Source organism: Mesoplodon bidens (genome assembly GCF_964165515.1).
Source record: "Mesoplodon bidens genome assembly, chromosome: 4".
NCBI lineage: Eukaryota > Metazoa > Chordata > Mammalia > Artiodactyla > Ziphiidae > Mesoplodon > Mesoplodon bidens.
In genome coordinates, this window is record NC_138160.1 from 132,888,263 (window position 1) to 132,908,164 (window position 19,902).

The following is a 19,902-nucleotide window of genomic DNA, read 5'->3' on the forward strand; positions in this document are numbered from 1 at the left end:
AGAAATCACCCAGGAAACATGTTAAAAATGTGAATAAGTTGCAGAGCAGGGTCATGCATGTAGCTGCTCTCCCATCCGGCCTCCTTAATGGGCATCTCTTGGCTTCTTCAGACCGCATTGCTCGGAACCGCAAGACCATTGTGTGCCCAATGATCGATGTGATTGACCACGACGACTTCCGGTATGAGACGCAGGCGGGGGATGCCATGCGGGGCGCCTTTGACTGGGAGATGTATTATAAGCGGATCCCGATCCCTCCAGAACTGCAGAAAGCTGACCCCAGCGACCCATTTGAGTAAGTACAAGTGACCCAGGCCGGTCCCAGTGGCTGACCCCAGGGAGCCCTCCCCAACACACACAACTCAGGATTGCCACCTCCCCCAAAAGTCCAGTGCAGGGGAGCCAGGGCAGACGTACCCAGCGGAAGCACAGTCCCTCCCAGCTTGTCACGGAGCCTTGGCTCACGGACCTCCAAGCTGATCACCTCTTCCTTGCCCACCCCGAGGACTGCCAGCCGGGGGTGGCAAGCCTAGCACCCAGTTGTAATCATCATCATCATCATTGTCATTGTCATTGACACCACCATTTATTGCACACTTTCTAAGTGCCAGGCGCAGTGCTGAGCACACTACACGGTGATCTTATTTAACCTCCAACAGCATATGTAGTAAAAATTAAGATCCATGTTTTCCAAATGGGGACACCAAGGCTCCATAAGCAGCCTGTCCAGATCACACAGCTGTGAAGCGGCAAAGGCTCAGTGCCTTGCAGGTCTGTCTGCCTCTGGAGCCGACTTTCCCATCCATCAGTTACACCCTCTTGGAAGTATCAGGGAAATAGCTTGTCTCACGGTGGAAGTGTGGGGTGCGGGTGTGTGGATCGGACCCGTAGCATCCTGGAATGGCAGAGCTAGAGGGAGCCTACAGGTAGTGGACTCCAACCTCTTGCAGATGAGGAGACTCGGGCTCCAGGACAGGGAGGGGCTTCCCTGGGGACACAGTGGGCTAGTGGCTAAGCCAGAAACAGAGCCCAGTGCCCCTCTGGTACCCCAAGCTCCAGAAGGGTCTTTCCTCCCACAGTGGGCTCGCCATCCCTGCAGCTGTCACGTGAGCCACTCCAGCTCTCCTGCCAGAGGTGTGGAAAGACCTCTGGGTACAAAGCCAAAGTCCAACCTCTCCAGCTGTATTGGTTTCCTGATTAGTTTCCTAATTGTCGCTGCAGTAATAAATTACCACAAGCTTACTGGCTTATTAAAACAACACAGGGACTTCCCTGGTGGTCCAGGGGTTGGAGCTGCGCGCTTCCACTGCAGGGGGCGCGGGCTCAATCCCTGGTCGGGGAACTAAGATGCCGCGCGGCACAGCCAATAAATAAATAAAATAAAACGACACAGCTTTATTCTCTTAAAGTTCTGGAGGTCAGAAGTCTGAAAGGGTCTTACTGATTTAGTGTTGGCAGTGCTGTGTTTCCTCCTGGTGCCCCAGGAAGGGATCCATTTCCTTGCCTTTTCCAGCTTCTAGAGGCTGCTCACATTCTTTGCCTCATGGCTCCCTCCATCTTCCAAGCCAGCAACATAACATCTTCCAGTCTTCTCCTCCTCCCTCTCCTTGTCTCCCCCTACACCTCCCTCCCCCTTCCCTCTCCCAGTCTCTTGCTTCCATCATCACGTCTCCTTCTCTGACCCCCCTGCCTCTTTCTTCACTTATAAGGACCCTTGTGATTACATTGGACCTATCCAGGTAACCCGGGATAGTCTCCCCATCTCAAGATCCTTCATTTAGTCACCCTTGCAAGGCCCTTTGCTGTGTAAGGCAGCAGAGTCACAGGTCCCGGGAATTAGGACGTTGGCTTCTTTGGGAGGCCATTATTCTGTCTACCACCCCTGCCTAACCACGGCTTGGCCCCAGTGAAGTCCAGCCACTCTGCCTCACCCTCCCCATCTGAGAAAGAGGGGCTGCTGCCGGCTCAGCCATCTTCATGGGCGCAGTGCACCCAGGGTTTCTGGGGGGCCCCTAATGCTGTGAGCCCCAGGGAAGGCTCAGAGGTAGGAAGAGGTGGGCTTGCTTGAGGAAATGGAAGTTGACCGGGGCAAGAGAGTAGCATGAGCTGAGAGTGGAGGGCGTGAGTGGATCCCCTGTGTTTCCTCAGCAGGCCAGATGTTTGTGCTCTGGTCCTGACCTCTTGTATCCTAAACATGGTCAGACACTACTATTAGAGCCCTTCTTAGGCCACAGATACGGTCTAGCCAACACCACATCGTGCAGCCAGGTCCTACCCCAGTATGCCCCAGAGTCAGCCCCCAGTTGTCCTGAATTCTTGGAGAAGAATGCTAATAACAGGAGTAACTAACATTTGGCCTGACTTGGCAAAGCAGTTCCATCTGACATGACCGTGCTTGATTCTCACAACATGCCCTTGGGTGTTGGTGGAACTCTCTCCACTTGACTGATGGGGATCCTGTGGTTCAGAGAAGAAGTGACACTTGCCCAAGGTGACATGTAGCAGAGGCTGAGGTTAGGCAGGCTGCTCCAGAAAATGGAATTTTTAGGGTAACCAGAACCCCCTTTTATGGTTTGAATCTTTGCCATAAGCCAACTCATAGGCCCTAGATTTGAAAGGTACGTAATGGTGGGTCTTGGCCCATTCAGTCTACTCGTTGCAGGATATGGGAGGGGTGGGTGCAGGTCGTGCAGCTGGTTAGAAGCAGAGGCCCAGCTAGTTTTGTCTGCAGTCTCAGTCTCCTCGTCTGGATATTAAAGGGGTTGGCCCAGCCCTAGAGCAGGGACTCTCAACCCTAGCTGCATGTTGCCATCACCTGGGGAGTTTATTTAAAACAAAGAATAATAAGATAATAATAAAGTTATTAAAATAAAGTTAAAAATAAAAAGAAGAAGCAGCAGCAGCAGAAGAAGAAGTATAACAGATTCACTTTGCTGTACACCTGAAACTAACACAACATTGTAAATCAACTGTACCCCAATAAAAATTTTTTTAAAAGAAGAAGAAGAACCACCCAGGCTGCCCCTGAGTCCAGTTACACCAGAGTCTCAGGGTGGGGAATTCAGGCGTCAGTTCCCAGATGATGCTGACATATGGCCAAGTTTGAGAGCCACTGGCCCAGATGCTTCCCGAGGGACTCTCCACCCTTTGTACCCTCCAGTTCCTTCCAGAAGTCTCTCTTCTTTGTTGCACTCGGACAAAACCCCAGGAACAGGCCACTAAGAAATCCTGGTCATTGTCTGCACACCTCCCCATGGTGCTCGGCAAGTGGGCACACTGCAGGCACAGAGCCGTGTCATGATATTTGAAAGACACAGGCTTTGGTGGCAGCTCACCCACTTACTAACTACATGCCCTTGAGCAGAGCATATAGCATTTCTGAATTTCAAATTTCTCCATGTGAAAAGAGGGCTAGTAATAGGGCTTTGTGAGAGCTGGTGATGTTGGTGAGGTGAGTGGCACACACGAGATGCTCAGAATTGTTGTTATTATTACTGCTGAACACAGCAGAAAACAGACCAGGCTAGGGGAGAGGCCTCCCTCTGGAGGTGAAGCCTCGAGCATCCAAAATGCCTTACAGCTAATATCCTGCCTATCCTACCACGGCCCCTGCCGCTGGCTTCCACCCAGGCTGATGTTTTTGTGCAGAGTCTTAGGTTTGATTTCCCATGAAGCGCCGAACCAGAAGCACTCTCTGGCCCTCCAAGCATCACGGCTCCAGCCAGAAAAACCGGAAACCCTACAACCTTCATAAGACAGAAGAAGGTTGATACTACTAACACCTTACTTTCCTATAGTACTGGTTACTTTCAAAACTGTACTAGCAGTGTGAGCTAGCAAGTGTAGCTCTACGTCCCTGTGTAGATGGGGAAACCAGCTCAAAGAGGTTAAATCAGCACCGTCCTGTAGAAGTATAATGCGACTCACATATGTACTTCTGAATGTCCTCATAGCCACGTTAAAAAAAGGTAAAGGGAAGCAGATAAAATTCATTTTAGTAATGTATTTCATTTAACCCAGTATATCTAGAATATTCTCATTTTAACATGTGACCAATGCTTTCAAATTATGAATGAGATCTTTCCTGTTCTTTTTTTTTTTTTTTTTCTGTACGCGGGCCTCTCACTGTTGTGGCCTCTCCCGTTGCGGAGCACAGGCTCCGGACACACAGGCTCCGCGGCCATGGCTCGTGGGCCCAGCCGCTCCGCGGCATGTGGGATCTTCCGGGACCGGGGCACGAACCCGTGTCCCCTGCATCGGCAGGCGGGCTCTCAACCACTGCGCCACCAGGGAAGCCCTCCTGTTCTTTTCTTCACATTAAGTCTGGGAAATCCAGTGTGTATCTCACACTGCCAGCACCTCTCAGTTCAGACCAGCCACACTGCAAGTGTCAGTAAGCCGCATGTGGCCAGTGGCTCCCATACCCAGCAGCACAGGGTTCCGGGGCTAAAATCTTCACCCCAGGCCCGACCACAGGTTTGGGGAGAGCTGAGTTTGTAGTGAGGATTTCCCCGTTTCTGATCTGGGCTCATGAGGTCAACATGAGGAGTAAATTCATTTTGGTAGTAATTTAGCTCAGTACAGCACCTGGCAGATTCAAGGCCTCGGTCAGTGATCAAGGGAGTCCTTTCTAAAGGGGTCCCCTCCTGTGCTATCAGGGCCCATCTACTGCAGGAAGCCTTGCAAGGCGTGTGGGTTAACTCACCTCTTTCCAAGTCAGTCCACTTTCCCTGAGCGTGCAGTTCCCCAAGCCAGGAGGGTCCGTGGAGGTTGCTGCTGGAATGGTTTTCCTTGGAGGGTTTGGAGTTTTCCAGTGGAGTCAGACAAGGCCACAGCCATTCAGAGAGCTTTTCACACAGAAAACACTGGTGGCCCCTCCCAGGTGCTGGCCCCACGGGAGGCGCTGTGGGGAACTTGGGCAAGCCACACCCCACGCTTGATCATCTCTGCCCCCGAGCTCATGCTTTCTCCTCCTGGGTGCCTTCCCCTCCCCCAAGCTCTCACTTTGTTCCTAGGCACCTTGAATGCCACCCTCTGAGCATCCTTCCTTGACTCTTGCCCCAGCTTCCCTCCTCACCCCGAAAACCTGGAGGCAGACGCTCCCTCCTTTCCCGTAGTGCTGGCTGCGCCTCCCAGAGGTCCTTGTTACACCCCACCTGTCTTCTGGGTCCTCCTCTCCTGAGGTGGCTGCCCTGCCATGCTGGCATCCCCTGAAGATTCCATCTGACCCTGATTTACCTCCAAATTCTTCCAGCATCTGCTTCTCAGCTGGTACTCGATGAAGAAACAAATGAGAGAATGAATGAGCGGAGTTAATCTTATCCCAGTTTAACTGAAAGAACAGTGACTGTGGCTTCTTCTATAAACTCTCAGCAGAAAAAAAAATACCTATGCTGGGATTACAGAGTGAGAATCATCAAACAATCTTATCCAAAAACACAGACTCCTAAGCTCCATTTCCCCAGAGACTGTTTTGTAGGTCTGGGGTCGGGCCCAGGAAGCTGTATGTGTTTTCATCTCTCTAAGACATTCTACAGCCTAGACAGGCTTGGAAAGACCTGATTCAGATCATTTAATCAATGGGAAGACTAGAGATTAGATATAAATATGCATATATATATATATATATATATATATATATATATATATATATATATATAGTACAGCTACAAGGCCCACAGGGAAAAAGCACTATGGTTTCATTTCACAAGTATTCTTAGGTGTTAACCACGTAAAGGAATTTTGGGTCCATTGGTTAAAATGTAGCATTTATGAAGAAGTATAGGCAAGAAGGAAGAAAGCCAGGGGCCTCACTCAGAAGGGCTTTGGATTCCCTGCTGGACAAGTGGGCTGTGTTCACAGAGTAGCGGGGAGCATCACCCCTGGGAGAACAGCAGTGTCCGAGAGTAGGATACCCAAGGAGCGCATGGCCAGGACGTCCCCGTCTTCACACCAGGTTCTTCTTCCCGCAGGTCTCCCGTGATGGCCGGCGGACTGTTCGCTGTGGATCGGAAGTGGTTCTGGGAGCTGGGCGGGTACGACCCAGGCTTGGAGATCTGGGGAGGGGAGCAGTATGAAATCTCGTTCAAGGTGAGCTCTTGGGAAGCCCCCTTGTTCTTGGCAGGGTGCCTGTGGCGCCTGTCCTGGCAGGCTGCCTGCTTAGCATCTGTCTGAGCTTGGTGAACAAGTCAGGAGCCGCCAGCCACTGCTTGCTGTGTGTGTGTTGGTAGGGAGTGCGGAGCGGAGGCGGCAGCATGGAGATCCTCAGGTTGCCAAAGGCTGGCCTCAGCCACAGCTCTGGCTGGTGTTTGCCTTGCATTGTCCCTTCTCAGATGACAGGGTTGGAATAAGACAGGCCTCACTTCCTCTAGAGATGGTGTGTCTCCCATTGAGACGCCCAGCAGACCAGCAGAGGGGAAGAGAGAGCACAACGGCCGAACAAGACACGTGGGCCGGCAGGAAGCTCTGCTGTGAGAATGGTCCCCTGGCCTCACAGAAACCAACTTGTCTTTAGTGGTTCCTGGCCACCCCTCTCGAGTCTTCCCTTTGTATCTGTCTCTGCTGGAGTTTGATGTACAGAGACCAGGGGCTAAGAGCTTGAGTTGTGGAGTCAGAGAAGCCTGGGTTCCAATCCCAACTCCATCACTCAGTAGCTGTGTGACTTTGGGCAAGTTAGATTACCTCTCTGAGCCTTCTTCCCTCATCTAAGAGAATAATCATACTACCTACTTTACAGAGCTTTTGTGAAGATTAAATGAGATAATATCTAGAAAGTGGTTAGCACCCAACCTGGGGACACAACCAATTAATAACTGGTAGAAATTATTAAAGGGTCAGTGAAAATACATTTACTATAACCTATTAGACCAGCCCATGTGCTGTAGAAGCTTCTGACAATGGTGGTAAAGGAGGTGATGGTTACTAGTTAACGATGCAAACTTCTGAGGCCCCATTCCTCCACTTTTTGTGGGATTTTTGTATTGATCTCAAGTGAGGAACAGAGGCTTAGTCCCTCTGAGGGGAAGGTTAGCTTGTCCTGTGCCCCTGTGGTCGGCCAGGGCCTGCTTCTAACACTCTTAGAACCCCTGGTAAGGCATATCCCCAACCCATGAGGGATGGCCAGCAGCATAACTGGGCTGAGCCCTGTGAATACGCAACCCTGATGCCTGCCAAGTCGGGCATCAACTTCTTATGCAAAGGACCGTTGTCACACATGGCAATTAAGGTTTCGGCGCTGGGGTTAGATTGCCTAGGTCAGGTCGTAGCTCTGCTACTTCGTACCAGCTGTGTGATCTTGGACAAAGAATCCTTAACCTCACTGGCCTCAGTTTCTGCTTCCATAAAATGGGTTTAATGATACTTTAATTCTCACAGGGTTGTTGAGAGGATTAAATAAGTCCATTCTCGTTAGGTACTTCTTAATAAATATCCTAAAAATTATTTTCATTATTGTCATTGTCCTTGTGTACGCCACTGGGTGAGCAGTTCAGAACTGGGGGACATAAATTCTTGATCAGCAAGAAAGCAACCTGGAATTCTACTGAAACATTATTTTGGTTTGAAAGGCGGTCTATGTCCATTTCACCTTCAGACTTCTGAAGTTGTTTCCCGTAAGGGGGCCAGCCCCCTAAATAATGACACAAGTACCAATCAGTCAGAGCAGATGCCAGCTGTCAGCAACTGTGCATCCACCCTGGTGTGCAGCAACTCAAGTCCAGCCATGATCAGAACTGGCAGGACCCTGTGTGGAGCCCTTCACAAGTATTGGCTTATTGAATCCTCAAAGCAACCCTAGGAGGGTGGTATCATTATTATAAACATTTCACAGGGGGGCAAGTGGAACTCAGACCCAGGTCCCACACAGTTGAAACTAACAGAACCAGGACCTGAACCCAGTTCTGCCCAACTGCAAAGCCCATGCTCTCACCGCCGTGTTGTATAGGCCTCTGCAGGGACGTGAGAGCACTTGAGAGGAAAACTAGCCTAAGAGGTTGGCTGTAATCTCTTGCTTTTTCTTCTCAGTTTTTGCCTCCTCCTGGGGTTAACTTACTAGGATATCCTGCAGCCTCTCAATGAAGTGAACTAGTAACAGTCTAAGTCAGAAATAGGTTTGCTCTCCCAGCCAACTCTGATCCATTAGTAGGAGCTGCCCCAGTTCTGTGTTAATATGTATTGCGAGGCTGTGACTGAGCTTATCAGAAAAGGAGTGGTGATTGATTAGTGATGTCTGCCCTGGGTGCAGGTTTGGCGAGTGATGGCACATATGACATTTATTTAGTATCCCTAGCCCATGCAATCTAATTTTCCAAATGTCACATCCTTACAGTGGAATCACATACAAGGAATCAGAAGAGTTTTGACTTCACAGTTCCTCAATCTGTCAATTAAACAAACTTAATTTATGAAGTTTTCTACTGAGTTTGTTCCCAGAAATGGGCACATCAGTGTTCTGAGTTCTCACCAGAATGTAAACTTCAGTAGGGTAACCATCTTTGTCTGTTGTATCCCAAGAACCAAAAGGGTTGCCTGACAGGGAGAAGGCACTTAATAAATAATTGTTGGTTGAATACTCACAGCAGGTGTAATACTGGCCAGTACCAGCCTCCTTGGTCAGGAAGTTCCCCTTCAGAAACTCCCTCTGTGGAGAAGAGTGATTGGAGAAAAATGAGCACAAAGGAGCTTCTAAACCCAAAATGATTTCAGTCTGTGCGTTTCAAAGACCCATTTGATGATGCTCATCAGGCAATTATGGCAGAACAATTGGCATTTTCCCACCACAGTTTATTTACAAAAGACACGGTAATGAAGCCGTATTGGAAGTCTCTCATGGGGAGGGGGAGGGAGGCTGGCTCCTGTTGCCATTTGATCCAATTATCTCCTTCACTCTGGAGAGGAGATGAGACAGTGTAACGAGGAGTCCCCCAGGTCTGAAAGGGAGACATTTCTCCCTGGGCTTTCTCTCTCCGGGCTTTGAGAGCGCCGAGTTCCTGGAGCTGGCGGCAGCCCCTCTACCTGTGCACTGTCTCCCGGGCTCCCGCGGAAGGCCTGCCCACAGTGCTGAGGGCACAGGAGAGCCCCTTCGTCTGCATCTGCCGGCGACGCCTCCCTTGAATGCCGGGCATTATGTTTCAGCCAGAGCAGGGCATTTACGAAGGGCCAAATTCCCTGTGATTAACCTCTGCTGAGATCCCTTTTCTTCCTGGTGACAGAGAAGAGAGACTGGTCTGAAAGGCATGAGTGTATTTTCAGAAATTAAGATAAATTGATACATTAAAAAAAAAAGACAAATTGATACGTGCCATCAGGGCTGATGGATTAATAATTTGGCTCCAATTTCAGACCAGGCCATCTATCCTGATGGGAAAACCCCAGAAAAGATGTTCCGAAGGCTCTGAAATTCCTAGGAGAGTCATTGACTCTTTTTTTTTCCCCCCTCTCTCTCTCAGCCAACAGAGCTTCTGTTTCCAAAAGGCACGGTCACATATGAGAGTTCTCCTGCTTGGCAGTTAGATTCTTCCCGGTTCTAGTGGTCAGATAAATCTCTAACCCTGTGCCTGGCCTACACCCATCTCCACGAACTGCTTACCGTCCCTTGCTTTCTCTCCACTCTCCTCCGCATTGCGTTAGTCTGGACTCTTGGTAACAGGTCACCAAAATCCTGGTCAGTCTGACCCCAGTCTGACTTAAGCAAAAAAATTAGAATTGATTGGCCCACACAACTGAAATTCCAGGGTAGACCCTCCAGACCCGGCTGGATCCAGGGACTAACCCATCTCATCTAGGCTCCATCTCGCTTAGTCCCTCAGCTCTGCTTCCATCTGGGTTGGCTTTCTTCTCGGGCAAGTTTTCCCTTGTGGAAATACCCAGCAGCCCAGTGGGAAAAAGAGTTTCTATTTCCCATCATTCCTGTCGTAAGTCCCCAAGTCGAGTCTCATTGGCCTTCTGGTCCCTTGCCCCTCCCTGAGCAATGTTCTGATCTGTAAGCTGCAGTCTGAGTCTGATTGGTCACATGCCCATCCTGGAGCTGGGAAAGTGCGATGAGCTGGCTCCCTAAAGGAAAGCCCAGGCATTGTGTGCAGAAGGGGGAATGGAGGCAGGGCGGGGCAAACCACCGATGTCCACCTGACCCATACAGAACTGCTTACAAGCCCCAGGCTCACATGCCTGGCTATCTTTGGAGGCACGCACTGTCCTGAAATGCCCTTCCTTAGTCTGGCCAGCCCACAGTCATCCTTCTGGGTTCAGCTCATCTATATGGCGTCCTCTCAGCCTTACCTGAGCTCCCTGTGATGCTTAGGGACCACCCGAATGTCACTCCCAGCATGGCACCCAGTACCTCCTGTTGACAGGACCCAAGGGTTGGCCTGTCTCCCCCACTGCACTCTGAGCTTCCTCGAGGCAGGGAGTGGGTTTTGTCCAACTCTATACCCCAATTTCTGGCCCAGAATAGGTGTTTTAGATAACTGTTAGTGGCATCAATTCCTATCTGATACAACTTCCTTCATCCTGCCCTTCCCAGGCTTATATCTGCATCTTTGGGTAATGGCGATGTGGCGGGAAAGGTACTCAGTGAGAAGGCAGGGCACTGGCTTCTCATCTCTGCTCTCTGTCCACCTGGAGACCCTGGACCAATTGCTTGATCTCTCTGGCCCTCACATCCCAGATGGTGCCGATAGAGTTTTCCTTCCTACCCAAGAGAGGCTCAAATAAGGTGCTGTGGAGAAAGCCCTTGGCCTTACATGGACGCGAGGGTGGTTGGATTAGAGGTGGTGGCGGCAGGACCAGCAGAAAAGGGACCTGCACAGTGTCCCCAGGAGGCTGAGGTGAGGATGTCTTCAACTATGAGGTCCAGGAGAGGAGAAGTGTCCACGGGACAACATGGGTGAGCTGGCGTGAGAAAGATGTGGGCCTTGGCGCAATGTAAGTGGATATATCTTTTGTTAGCAATTTGGCAGAATCCGTTACATTTCAAAGCAAGCACATTCTTTTACCCAAAATTTCACGCCCAGGAGTTTAGCCAAGAGAGACAGACCAAAGATTGAGGTAGGAGCTATCTGTTGAAGCATGACTTACGAAAGGGGAAGACCGAAAATGACCTAAATGTACATCCCTAGGGGATAAATAAGTCAGAGCACATCCCAACAGTGAAATAGTATGTAAAAGAAGTTAGATGCCTCCAAAATTCAGTTTTAAAAAAAGATGTGAAAATTTTGTTTTTATGTATGTATATATAGTTTTGTGTTTAATCTTAAAAATATGACAAATGCAAACAAACAAACAAAAAACTGAGAAGAATCTCTTTCTACCAGCTAACGTTTACTGAGCACCCACATGCAGTAACGTGGGGCCCCGTGCCCCCCCCATTTTATAGATGAGGAAACTGAATCTTGGGTTAAATCCTTCCACAATGTCACGTGGTTGGAACAGAGCTTTCAGCCCTGCTGTCTGACTTCAGACTGATCCTTTGCCTTGATGTACTCTGACCCATGGCGTGACCTATGGCGCCACGAAAGCTTCCCGTCCCTTGGGGCATCGGGGGTGGGAGGGCTACAGTGTGGCTGTCCCTTTCTGCTTCATTGTTTCTGTAACATTGAATGTGTTCATCATCAGTACATATCACTTCTGTAATCAGGAGAAAAATTAATATTTTTTTAACCGAGAAGAAGGGAAGACTGTTGTTTCTTCAGCCTCCCAGCCCACCCCCTCCCCCGCCCCCATACACATCCCAGTGCTTCGTTTGGGCCATTTGCAAGTGGGATGAGATTCTGCCCTAAGTGAGGTCTACAGAGAAGGGAGTCACGGTGAGGAGACCCCCAGGGAAGGATGGAGACCCCAAGCGCACCTCTGCAGGGTCTGTTCCAGGAGGCAAGGGCAGCAGCCTGCTGCCCTTGGAGAGAAAGATGGAGACATTCAGAGGGTCCCTTGGGGCAGGCTCGCTTGAGCAAGGGAGTGACAGAAAGCCACATGAGGGAATGAGGGAGAGCCTTGTTCCGAGAGGGAAACCCACCACATCTGAGCAGAGGCAGGAGGCCTCAGTGGTGGGTGGGTCTGCATAGTCCAACACTGTTACAGTTACCAAAGGCCAACCCAGCCCCAGACTGCTGTGGGCAGATTTAAAAACAGGAAACTCTCAGATTTTCCTTCCTTGGAACTCACGTGTCATCAGGAGGGTTGAGTGAAATAGGGTGTATGAAAAGAAAGTAGCATGCACACCAGAAATGGGTGAGGAGTGATGTTGTGACCTGATGCCCCAGGTTCTTAGGGGACAGGGCCAGGGTCCCTCAGCTGGAAGGTGGCAGAGCCAGGGCTAAATCCCAGATGTCCTGCCTCTAAGCCCAGTGCTCATTTCATTCCACCTGGTGGGAGGGGGCAGCCTAGAGAGAGGCCACTGCTACAGGGAGGCCCCAGAAGTCAGGACCAGCCCTGAGGGGGTTAAGTTGCCACCCAGGAGGGCCTTCGGGGCCGCCACGCAAGTGCCAGCCTGCCATCGCCTCTCCCCATCCCTTCCACCACCCCCTCCCAGCCCCCTCTGACTCAGACCAGCTGCAGTGTCGCTGCCGGGAACCCGGCGCTAGCTCCTTCCTTCGCTGGGTTATCCGAGGATGCTGGGATGGGAACTTGCTCTGCCGCATGTAGCATTTTCCTCCCAGCCACATGTACCCAGGCTTTCTAAGAGCTGTCTGCCAAGAACAGGGAAGGCATTCTGCTCCTGACTTTGAGCAGCCATTTGAAACTCCATGGGTGTCTCTGTCTGTGGGCACCTGCCCCTCCCACCATTCCTCCAGGAAGATGGCTCGGAAGCACGGGAAGCCCGAGGGTCACCTGTGGTACATCACTCCCTAACCAGCCACGTGCCCATCTCTTCATGCCTCGGTCTTTTATCGCTAAAAATGGAGATAACAACTTCTTCAGAGGTTTGTTATAAGAACTAAATGGTAGGGACTTCCCCGGCAGTCCAGTGGTTAAGACTCCGTGCTCTCAATGCAGGGGCACAGGTTCGATCACTGGTCAGGGACCCCACGTGCCACAAGGCGAGGCCAAAAATAAAAATTAAAAATTAAAAATTAAATGGTATAAAACGTTTGTTTAGCCTGGAGACAGACAAAAAGAAGGCAGTCAGTGAGTGGTAGCTGTTTGGATCAGAACCTTCGTGTTAAAAAAGGAGGCAGAGGGCTTCCCTGGTGGCGCAGTGGTTGAGAGTCTGCCTGCCGATGCAGGGGACACGAGTTCATGCCCTGGTCCGGGAAGATCCCACATGCCGCGGAGCGGCTAGACCCGTGAGCCATGGCCACTGAGCCTGCGCGTCTGGAGTGGGTTCAGGTGAAAGCTCCATCAGCTAGTGGCTGTGTGACCTTGGGAAAGTGACTTAACCTCTCTGGGCTTCTTCATCTGTAAAGTGGCAATAGAATGATCCTTATTGCATAGTGTCAGTGTGAGCATGCTATTAATCAAAATGTGTTAAAAGCTTAGCTCAGCGCCTGGCATATTGTAAATAATCAATTATGATAGCTATAACGTCGGCATTGTGCTCGATGTGTATGGGCTGCAGTTGCAGGAAGACAGGCGTGGAAGGAGCTTTGAGGCTGGCAAGACAGAGGCCAAAAACCTTGGCTCCGGGCCCAGCTCTGGAATGAACTCTGAGTGAGACCTGGGACAGTTCACCTGCCCTTTCTGCTGAACCTTTACTTCCTCATTGAAAGGACACTAATAACCCCAAACTCACAGGGCTGTCTAGAGACACAGTGTGAACTGGCAGGCACCACTGTCCAGAGAGGGGCTGTCACTAATCCAGGAGGCACTAGTTCTCAAAGTGTGGTCCCCAGCCCAGTAGCACCAGCATCACCTGGGAACTTGTTAGAAACGTAAATTCTCAGATCCCACGGAGACCTGCTGAGTCAGACATCCTAGGGGTGGGACCCAGCAGTCTGTGTTTTAGCAAGCTCTCTGGGTGATTCTGATGCTCACTCAAGACTGAAAATCGTGGCTGTAATCAGTAGGTAAGGTCTTGTACAGAGTGGATGCTCAGGCTGGGGTGTGGAAAGATAGAGTAATGGGTAGGTTGGTTGGCAGGTTGGCCCACAGGTACCAACACCTTCACCCCACTTTCAAGGCTATATGTCATTGGTCCACCCTTGGCTGCCAGTTTCTGTTCCATCTCTTCTTTTTTTTTTTTTTAATTAATTAATTTATTTATTTGGCTGTGTTGGGTCTTCGTTTCTGTGCGAGGGCTTTCTCCAGTTGCGGCAAGTGGGGGCCACTCCTCATCGCAGTGCGCAGGCCTCTCACTGTCGCGGCCTCTCCCGTTGCGGAGCACAGGCTCCAGATGCGCAGGCTCAGTAGTTGTGGCTCACAGGCTTAGTTGCTCCGCAGCATGTGGGATCCTCCCAGACCAGGGCTCAAACCCGTGTCCCCTGCACTGGCAGGGAGATTCTTAACCACTGCGCCACCAGGGAAGCCCCCATCTCTTCCAACAGGGTTTTAGAGCAAGACTGACCAATGACCAGGCTATGTGTGAATGAATGAATGAATGAATGAATGAGTAAATGTTTGTACTGGGCTGCATTGTTCATGGAAAGAAAAGCACATGTGCCCAAGAGAGCAGAAATGTGAGTGCACTGCAGCTGGCTCTCAGCAGCATCCACATGTGGTGTCCAGGGGGTGTGGAGGGGATCGGAGGTGACCGGAGCAGGGGGCAGAGGCCTTGACTGCAAGCCCAGGGTGACCCCTTTGTCCTGCAGATAATACAAGTGCCAAGAGGGGTCTTTGTGGAAGACCATGATAGGGTTAGGACCAGGCTTTAGAAAGATCAAAGGTGCAGTCTCAGATCTGCCTAGTTCTGGAGGCCCCCACCCCGGATTCCACTCTGGGCTCTGCCACTTATGAGCTGAGGAGCCCTGGGGAAGGCACTGGACCTCGCTAGGGCTTGCTTTCCTCATGTGTAAGAGGCATGCCAGTACCTCCCTCACTGGGTGGTTGGGAGATTGTGCTATTTCAAATATGAGCCAAAACCTAACAGATCCTTCAACTTAAGTGAATTCATTTATTAAAGAAAAAAAAAAGCCCTAATGTAAGGCAACCACCCCCCATTTTTTGGCCAAGTTGACTATAAACACCTCAGGAGGGCTTCCCTGGTGGCTCAGTGGTTGAGAGTCCACCTGCCGATGCAGGGGACACGGGTTCGTGCCCCCGTCCGGGAAGATCCCACATGCCGCGGAGCAGCTGGCCCCGTGAGACATGGCCGCTGAGCCTTCACGTCCAGAGCCTGTGCTCTGCAATGGGAGAGGCCACAACAGTGAGAGACGAGCGTACTGCACACACACACACAAAAAACCTCAGGATATTGTTTTTCTTTTTTTAATTAATTAATTTATTTATTTTTGGCTGCATTGGGTCTTCGTTGCTGCACGTGAGCTTTCTCTAATTGCGGTGATCAGGGGCTACTCTTTGTTGGTGGCTGCTCATTGCAGTGGCTTCTCTTGTTGCAGAGCATGGCCTCTAGGTGCGCGGGCTTCAGTCGTTACAGCACGTGGGCTCAGTAGTTGTGGCTCGCGGGCTCCAGAGCGCAGGCTCAGTAGTTGTGGCACATGGGCTTAGTTGCTCCGCGGCATGTAGGATCCTCCCGGACCAGAGCTCGAACCCGTGTCCCCTGCATTGGCAGGTGGATTCTTAACTACTGTGCCACCAGGGAAGCCCCAGGATATGTTGAAACAGTCAGATATTCAATTTATTAATTTAGATACACATATGCTTAAAACTATATTATATAAAATCATATATTAACCTAGAAGTAAATTTAAATGGATTTTCAAAAGAAAAATAAAATTGGGTTTTTTCCTGCTCTTTTACCAACTGTACCCTGTAACCAGTACAAGCATCTAAAATGAACATGAGTGAGATCCTTTCATGCTGGTGAGACTTCCTGAAACAGTATCTTGTTGTTCGAAACAAACTAATATGTTCAAAATCATATGAACTTACAGAAGACATGGATCCAATGCCATTCCTTCTTTTCTAAAGGGAAACTGCGTGGCATATTTGTGGCACCCACCACCCGTAGCGCCAGCCACCATGTGCCCAGGTAGCACCATTAGGATTGCTCAGAGTCCTCTGTGCTTCAGAATTACCTCATTCCAGCCTCATCACAACCCTAGGAGGGAGGCACAATAATACATCCCATATTGCAGGTGAGGAAACTGAGGCTTTCAGATTCATGAAACTTGCTTAGGAGCCAGAACCAAGCTCATCACGGCTCCCCTGTGTTCTTCCTAAGCTCAGAGATAATGCAGGATAATTGGTGACGATTATTCTTTTAATTGCATGTTAATGGTGCAACTGAACAGGGTTTGGACTTCATCAGGGTCCTCAGCCAAGCTGCCAGCCGCAAAAGCCATGCCTGACTGGTGTCTTCTCCCCTCCCTGGGCAGGAGGGTGCCCATCCATTACTGATTGGTTTCCAGGCAGCCGTTTCCTTGAGAGAGAGGTTTCGCCCCACCCCTGCTCACTCGCGGTCCCCTCAGCAGGACGGCCCCTTTGCCACGCACTCACCGGGGCCCACTGTGTCTTCCTGATGCTCATCACCACTCGTTTCTTTCCTCCTCAGTTTAGGAGGTAAGAGCGAGTAATTGTCTTTTATAGACACTGTAATGAAGCCTGTCATCACACAAAAGATGTTTGCTAATAAAATAAATCAAAGCAGCAATGAAAATGAATGGGGAGCAAGCTTTTACAATTGGATTTATACTTGTCTAGTGGCATGATGCTTCCAGGGAGAAGACTGCTCCACAGGAGAAAACAGCACCAAGGAACGAGATGGCAGGGTGTGTCTGGAAACTCCTTATGGTGGAACAAGGCTCCCGGAGCAGACAGCTGCACCCCCTGCGGGGATGGAGACTAGGAAGGGCATGGAGGGGAGGGAGGGAAGAAAGCTGACAGCAGAGAGGGGCTGCAAGATGTCATCTCAGTGGCCTGTCTTTGTCCCCGTCCATACATGGTGGGGTCCCGGCCAAACACGGTTGCAGCTGCTGCCAGCTCTGCAGCTCCCCTTCTTTCTGCCACCAGCTAGGCTCTTCTCCTGCCGGTGTATTACTTGGGGGAGAGGAGAAGACCCTCGGGCAACCAAGCCCCGTGACTGTCCCCCACCCGCCTGGCACTGTCATTCTCCTGGTCAGTTGCAGGTTCTGCCACGAAGTCTGTTTGAAAAACTACATCACGTCTCTGAGCTTCACTTTATCCATTTGGGAAATCAGGCCATAGGATAAAAAATACCATGGTGTTGGGCAGAAGGGCAAATACTGTATCATTTCAAGGTGGTGGTATTTCTCGTTCTTTCGCAAATAGAAATGACTAACGTTAATCAGGTTTGCTACGGCCAGGCATCAGGCTGAGAGCTCTTCACAGCTTGTCTCAGTCCATCTCAGCAACCTTGCAAGGTAGCAGTGACTGTCATCCCCAGGTCACGCGGCTGCACTGGTGGCGTTGGGATCGGAAAACAGTGTCTGCTTATAACCCTCAGTGCTGTGGTTTTTGCGGGTCTCAGGTGGCTGCTGCCTCAGCTGTGAAGGGAGGGAGGTGGGGGGCCTGAAGGTACACAGGTAGGTGACATGGGCCATGAGCTGAACCTGGAGTCCAGGACCAGATCTGCCCAGCTCCCCAGCCCACGGCAAGTCATGTTGTAATTGCATGCCTCCAGCTTTTATCATGTCCCGGGATGGAGAGTCCCCTCCAGTCTTGGGATCCTGCTAGATAACCAGCGAACACCATGGGGGTGGTGTCTGCTGTGTGTGTATGATGTGTTCTGGGGGGTCAGAGGGAGTTCTGAAGGGTTGAGTGTACCCTGAACTGGGCCCCTCTCAGACTGCTCAGGTGCTCCCAGAGGACTCAGGGCTTGGCAGCAGCTTTTGCTGAACAGGTGTGCGTCTCTCTAAAGGCAATTCGAGTTCTGACTCAGCTGTCAGAGAGTCATGTCCAGGGCAGGGAAGCCGTGGAGTAAACTCATCGTCCAAAGCCAGCACTCCTCCTGGGCTGCAGACATCCCAGGAATCTGAGGGCATTTTGGATGCCTCAAACCTCTGAGTAGATCAAGGTCACCCTGGTCCCTCAGGAACCTTCCGGCTGATGGCCAGCGTGGTCAGGGCCAAAGAAACCCGAGGTCACAGCACAGGGAAGGATTTGGAAATTGATAATCCGTCTGCATAAAGGAAGGTTCCCTGCCAAGCAGAGCCAGAGACACAGCCTCATTAGCTAATGTGAGTTTAATATGGAGTCGAGAGAGCTGGACACCGGCCTAGTCAGCTGCCCAGGAGACATTCACAAATAGAGCAGGGTAAGGTGTCCTCCACCTGCTCAGTGTTGCTCTGCCTTCCAAAAGGCAAGGGCAGCCCAGCGGCGACCTGGGCAGTATCCACCAGACAAAAACATTGCTTCCACATCAGTCACTTTGTATAAAGGGAGAGTTATTGTTACAGGATGCTGGCGCCTGATCAATGTCTCCTGCTTTGAAAATAAACTTCTTGGCTCGGCCTTGACATTAATCTACCATCAGGAGCCCATTATCTCAAGACCAATGTTCTGTTCTATTGACTTGCTCGATTTTTTTTTCTCCCCCAAGATCACAATATAATTGCATTTCTCCAGGCAGCATTTCCACTAATTGCAGCCCCACGCATACCTAACCCTTGTGGGGGGCCCAGGACAGAGTACATCTGGGGTGGGGAGGAGACAGTTGCTGGTGGGAAGTGATGGGGGACTGAGGCCCCTCAAGTGTGCAAGGAGCCCTTCTAGAGCCCCTGAATTCATCAAGATACGGAGCTGAATCCCCGGAATCCTGTCAAGCAGTTCAAGGTGGAAAAGGCTCTTTTGCATGGAATCGGGGTTGTAAATATTCCCACTCCTGCTCCTCACTCCACAAATGAGGGAATACAGTAATGAAATTAATAATAAATGTCCCAAATCCAGCCATGTCCCACCATCGCCACAGTCCCACAAACCCTAAGCCATGACTGCTTTGTATCTACAAAAGCCCCCGAGACCTTCCCTCCCCCAATCCTGTACCCTACAGGCCATCCTGCACTCCACAGAGTCATCTTCGTAAAAGAGAGGTGGATTGTGTTGTCTCCCTCACTGAAGACTTTCAGTGAAGACTCCTAGTTCTGCTGCAAGAGACCCTTATGATTGTCCCACTCACCTCTATGACCTCCCCTCCCCTCACTCCTGCCTTTGCTCCCTCTGCTCCAGGCCTCTGGCTCCCTACCCCAGGGCCTTTGCACTCGCTCTTCTTTCCACCTGCTCTCTCACCCTTCAGATCTTTATTTTATTTTACCTTCTCATCATTTAAGTCTCACCTCAAATACTCCCTTCTAGGTGAGGCTTTCCCTGACAGGTGGGGGTAACTCAGCATCCCATATATCCATCCAGTGAGTCCATCCAGTTACCTTGCTTTGGCTTCCATAGATCACACATCACCATCTGAAAGTCCCTGTATTAGTTATCTACTGCCACAGGAAAAGATAATCTTAAAGCCGTAACAGACAGTTATTATCTCAAAGTTTGTGCAGGTCAGGGATTTGTGAGTGGCTTAGCAAGATAGTTCTGCCTGGGTCTTTCATGAGGTTATAGTCAGGGTATCAGCCAGGGCTGTGGTCATCTGAATGCTTGGCTGGGGGCTGGAGGAGCCTTTTTTTTTTTAATTAATTAATTTATTTATTTGGCTCACCGGATCTTTAGTTGCGGCATGCGAACTCTTAGTTGCAGCATGCATGCGGGATCTAGTTCCCCGACCAGGGATGGAACCCAGGCCCCCTGCATTGGGAGCACAGAGTCTTAGCCACTGGACTAGCAGAGAAGTCCCTGGAGGAGCCACTTCTAAGATGGCTCATTCACGTGATGGGAGGTTAGCACTATTAG

At 50.5% G+C, this 19,902-nt stretch overlaps 1 protein-coding gene across 2 annotated transcripts in view; it reads left to right on the plus strand.

Moving 5' to 3' along the window:
- The window catches only part of GALNT10 (polypeptide N-acetylgalactosaminyltransferase 10), a 214,490-nt gene that overhangs the window by 176,284 nt on the left and 18,304 nt on the right, over nucleotides 1-19,902 (plus strand). For both annotated transcript variants that reach the window (XM_081233306.1, XM_081233307.1), the window contains 2 exons: nucleotides 112-295; nucleotides 5,973-6,090. In XM_081233306.1, the coding sequence (XP_081089432.1) occupies nucleotides 112-295; nucleotides 5,973-6,090 (302 nt within the window). The remainder of the gene's footprint in view (nucleotides 1-111; nucleotides 296-5,972; nucleotides 6,091-19,902) is intronic.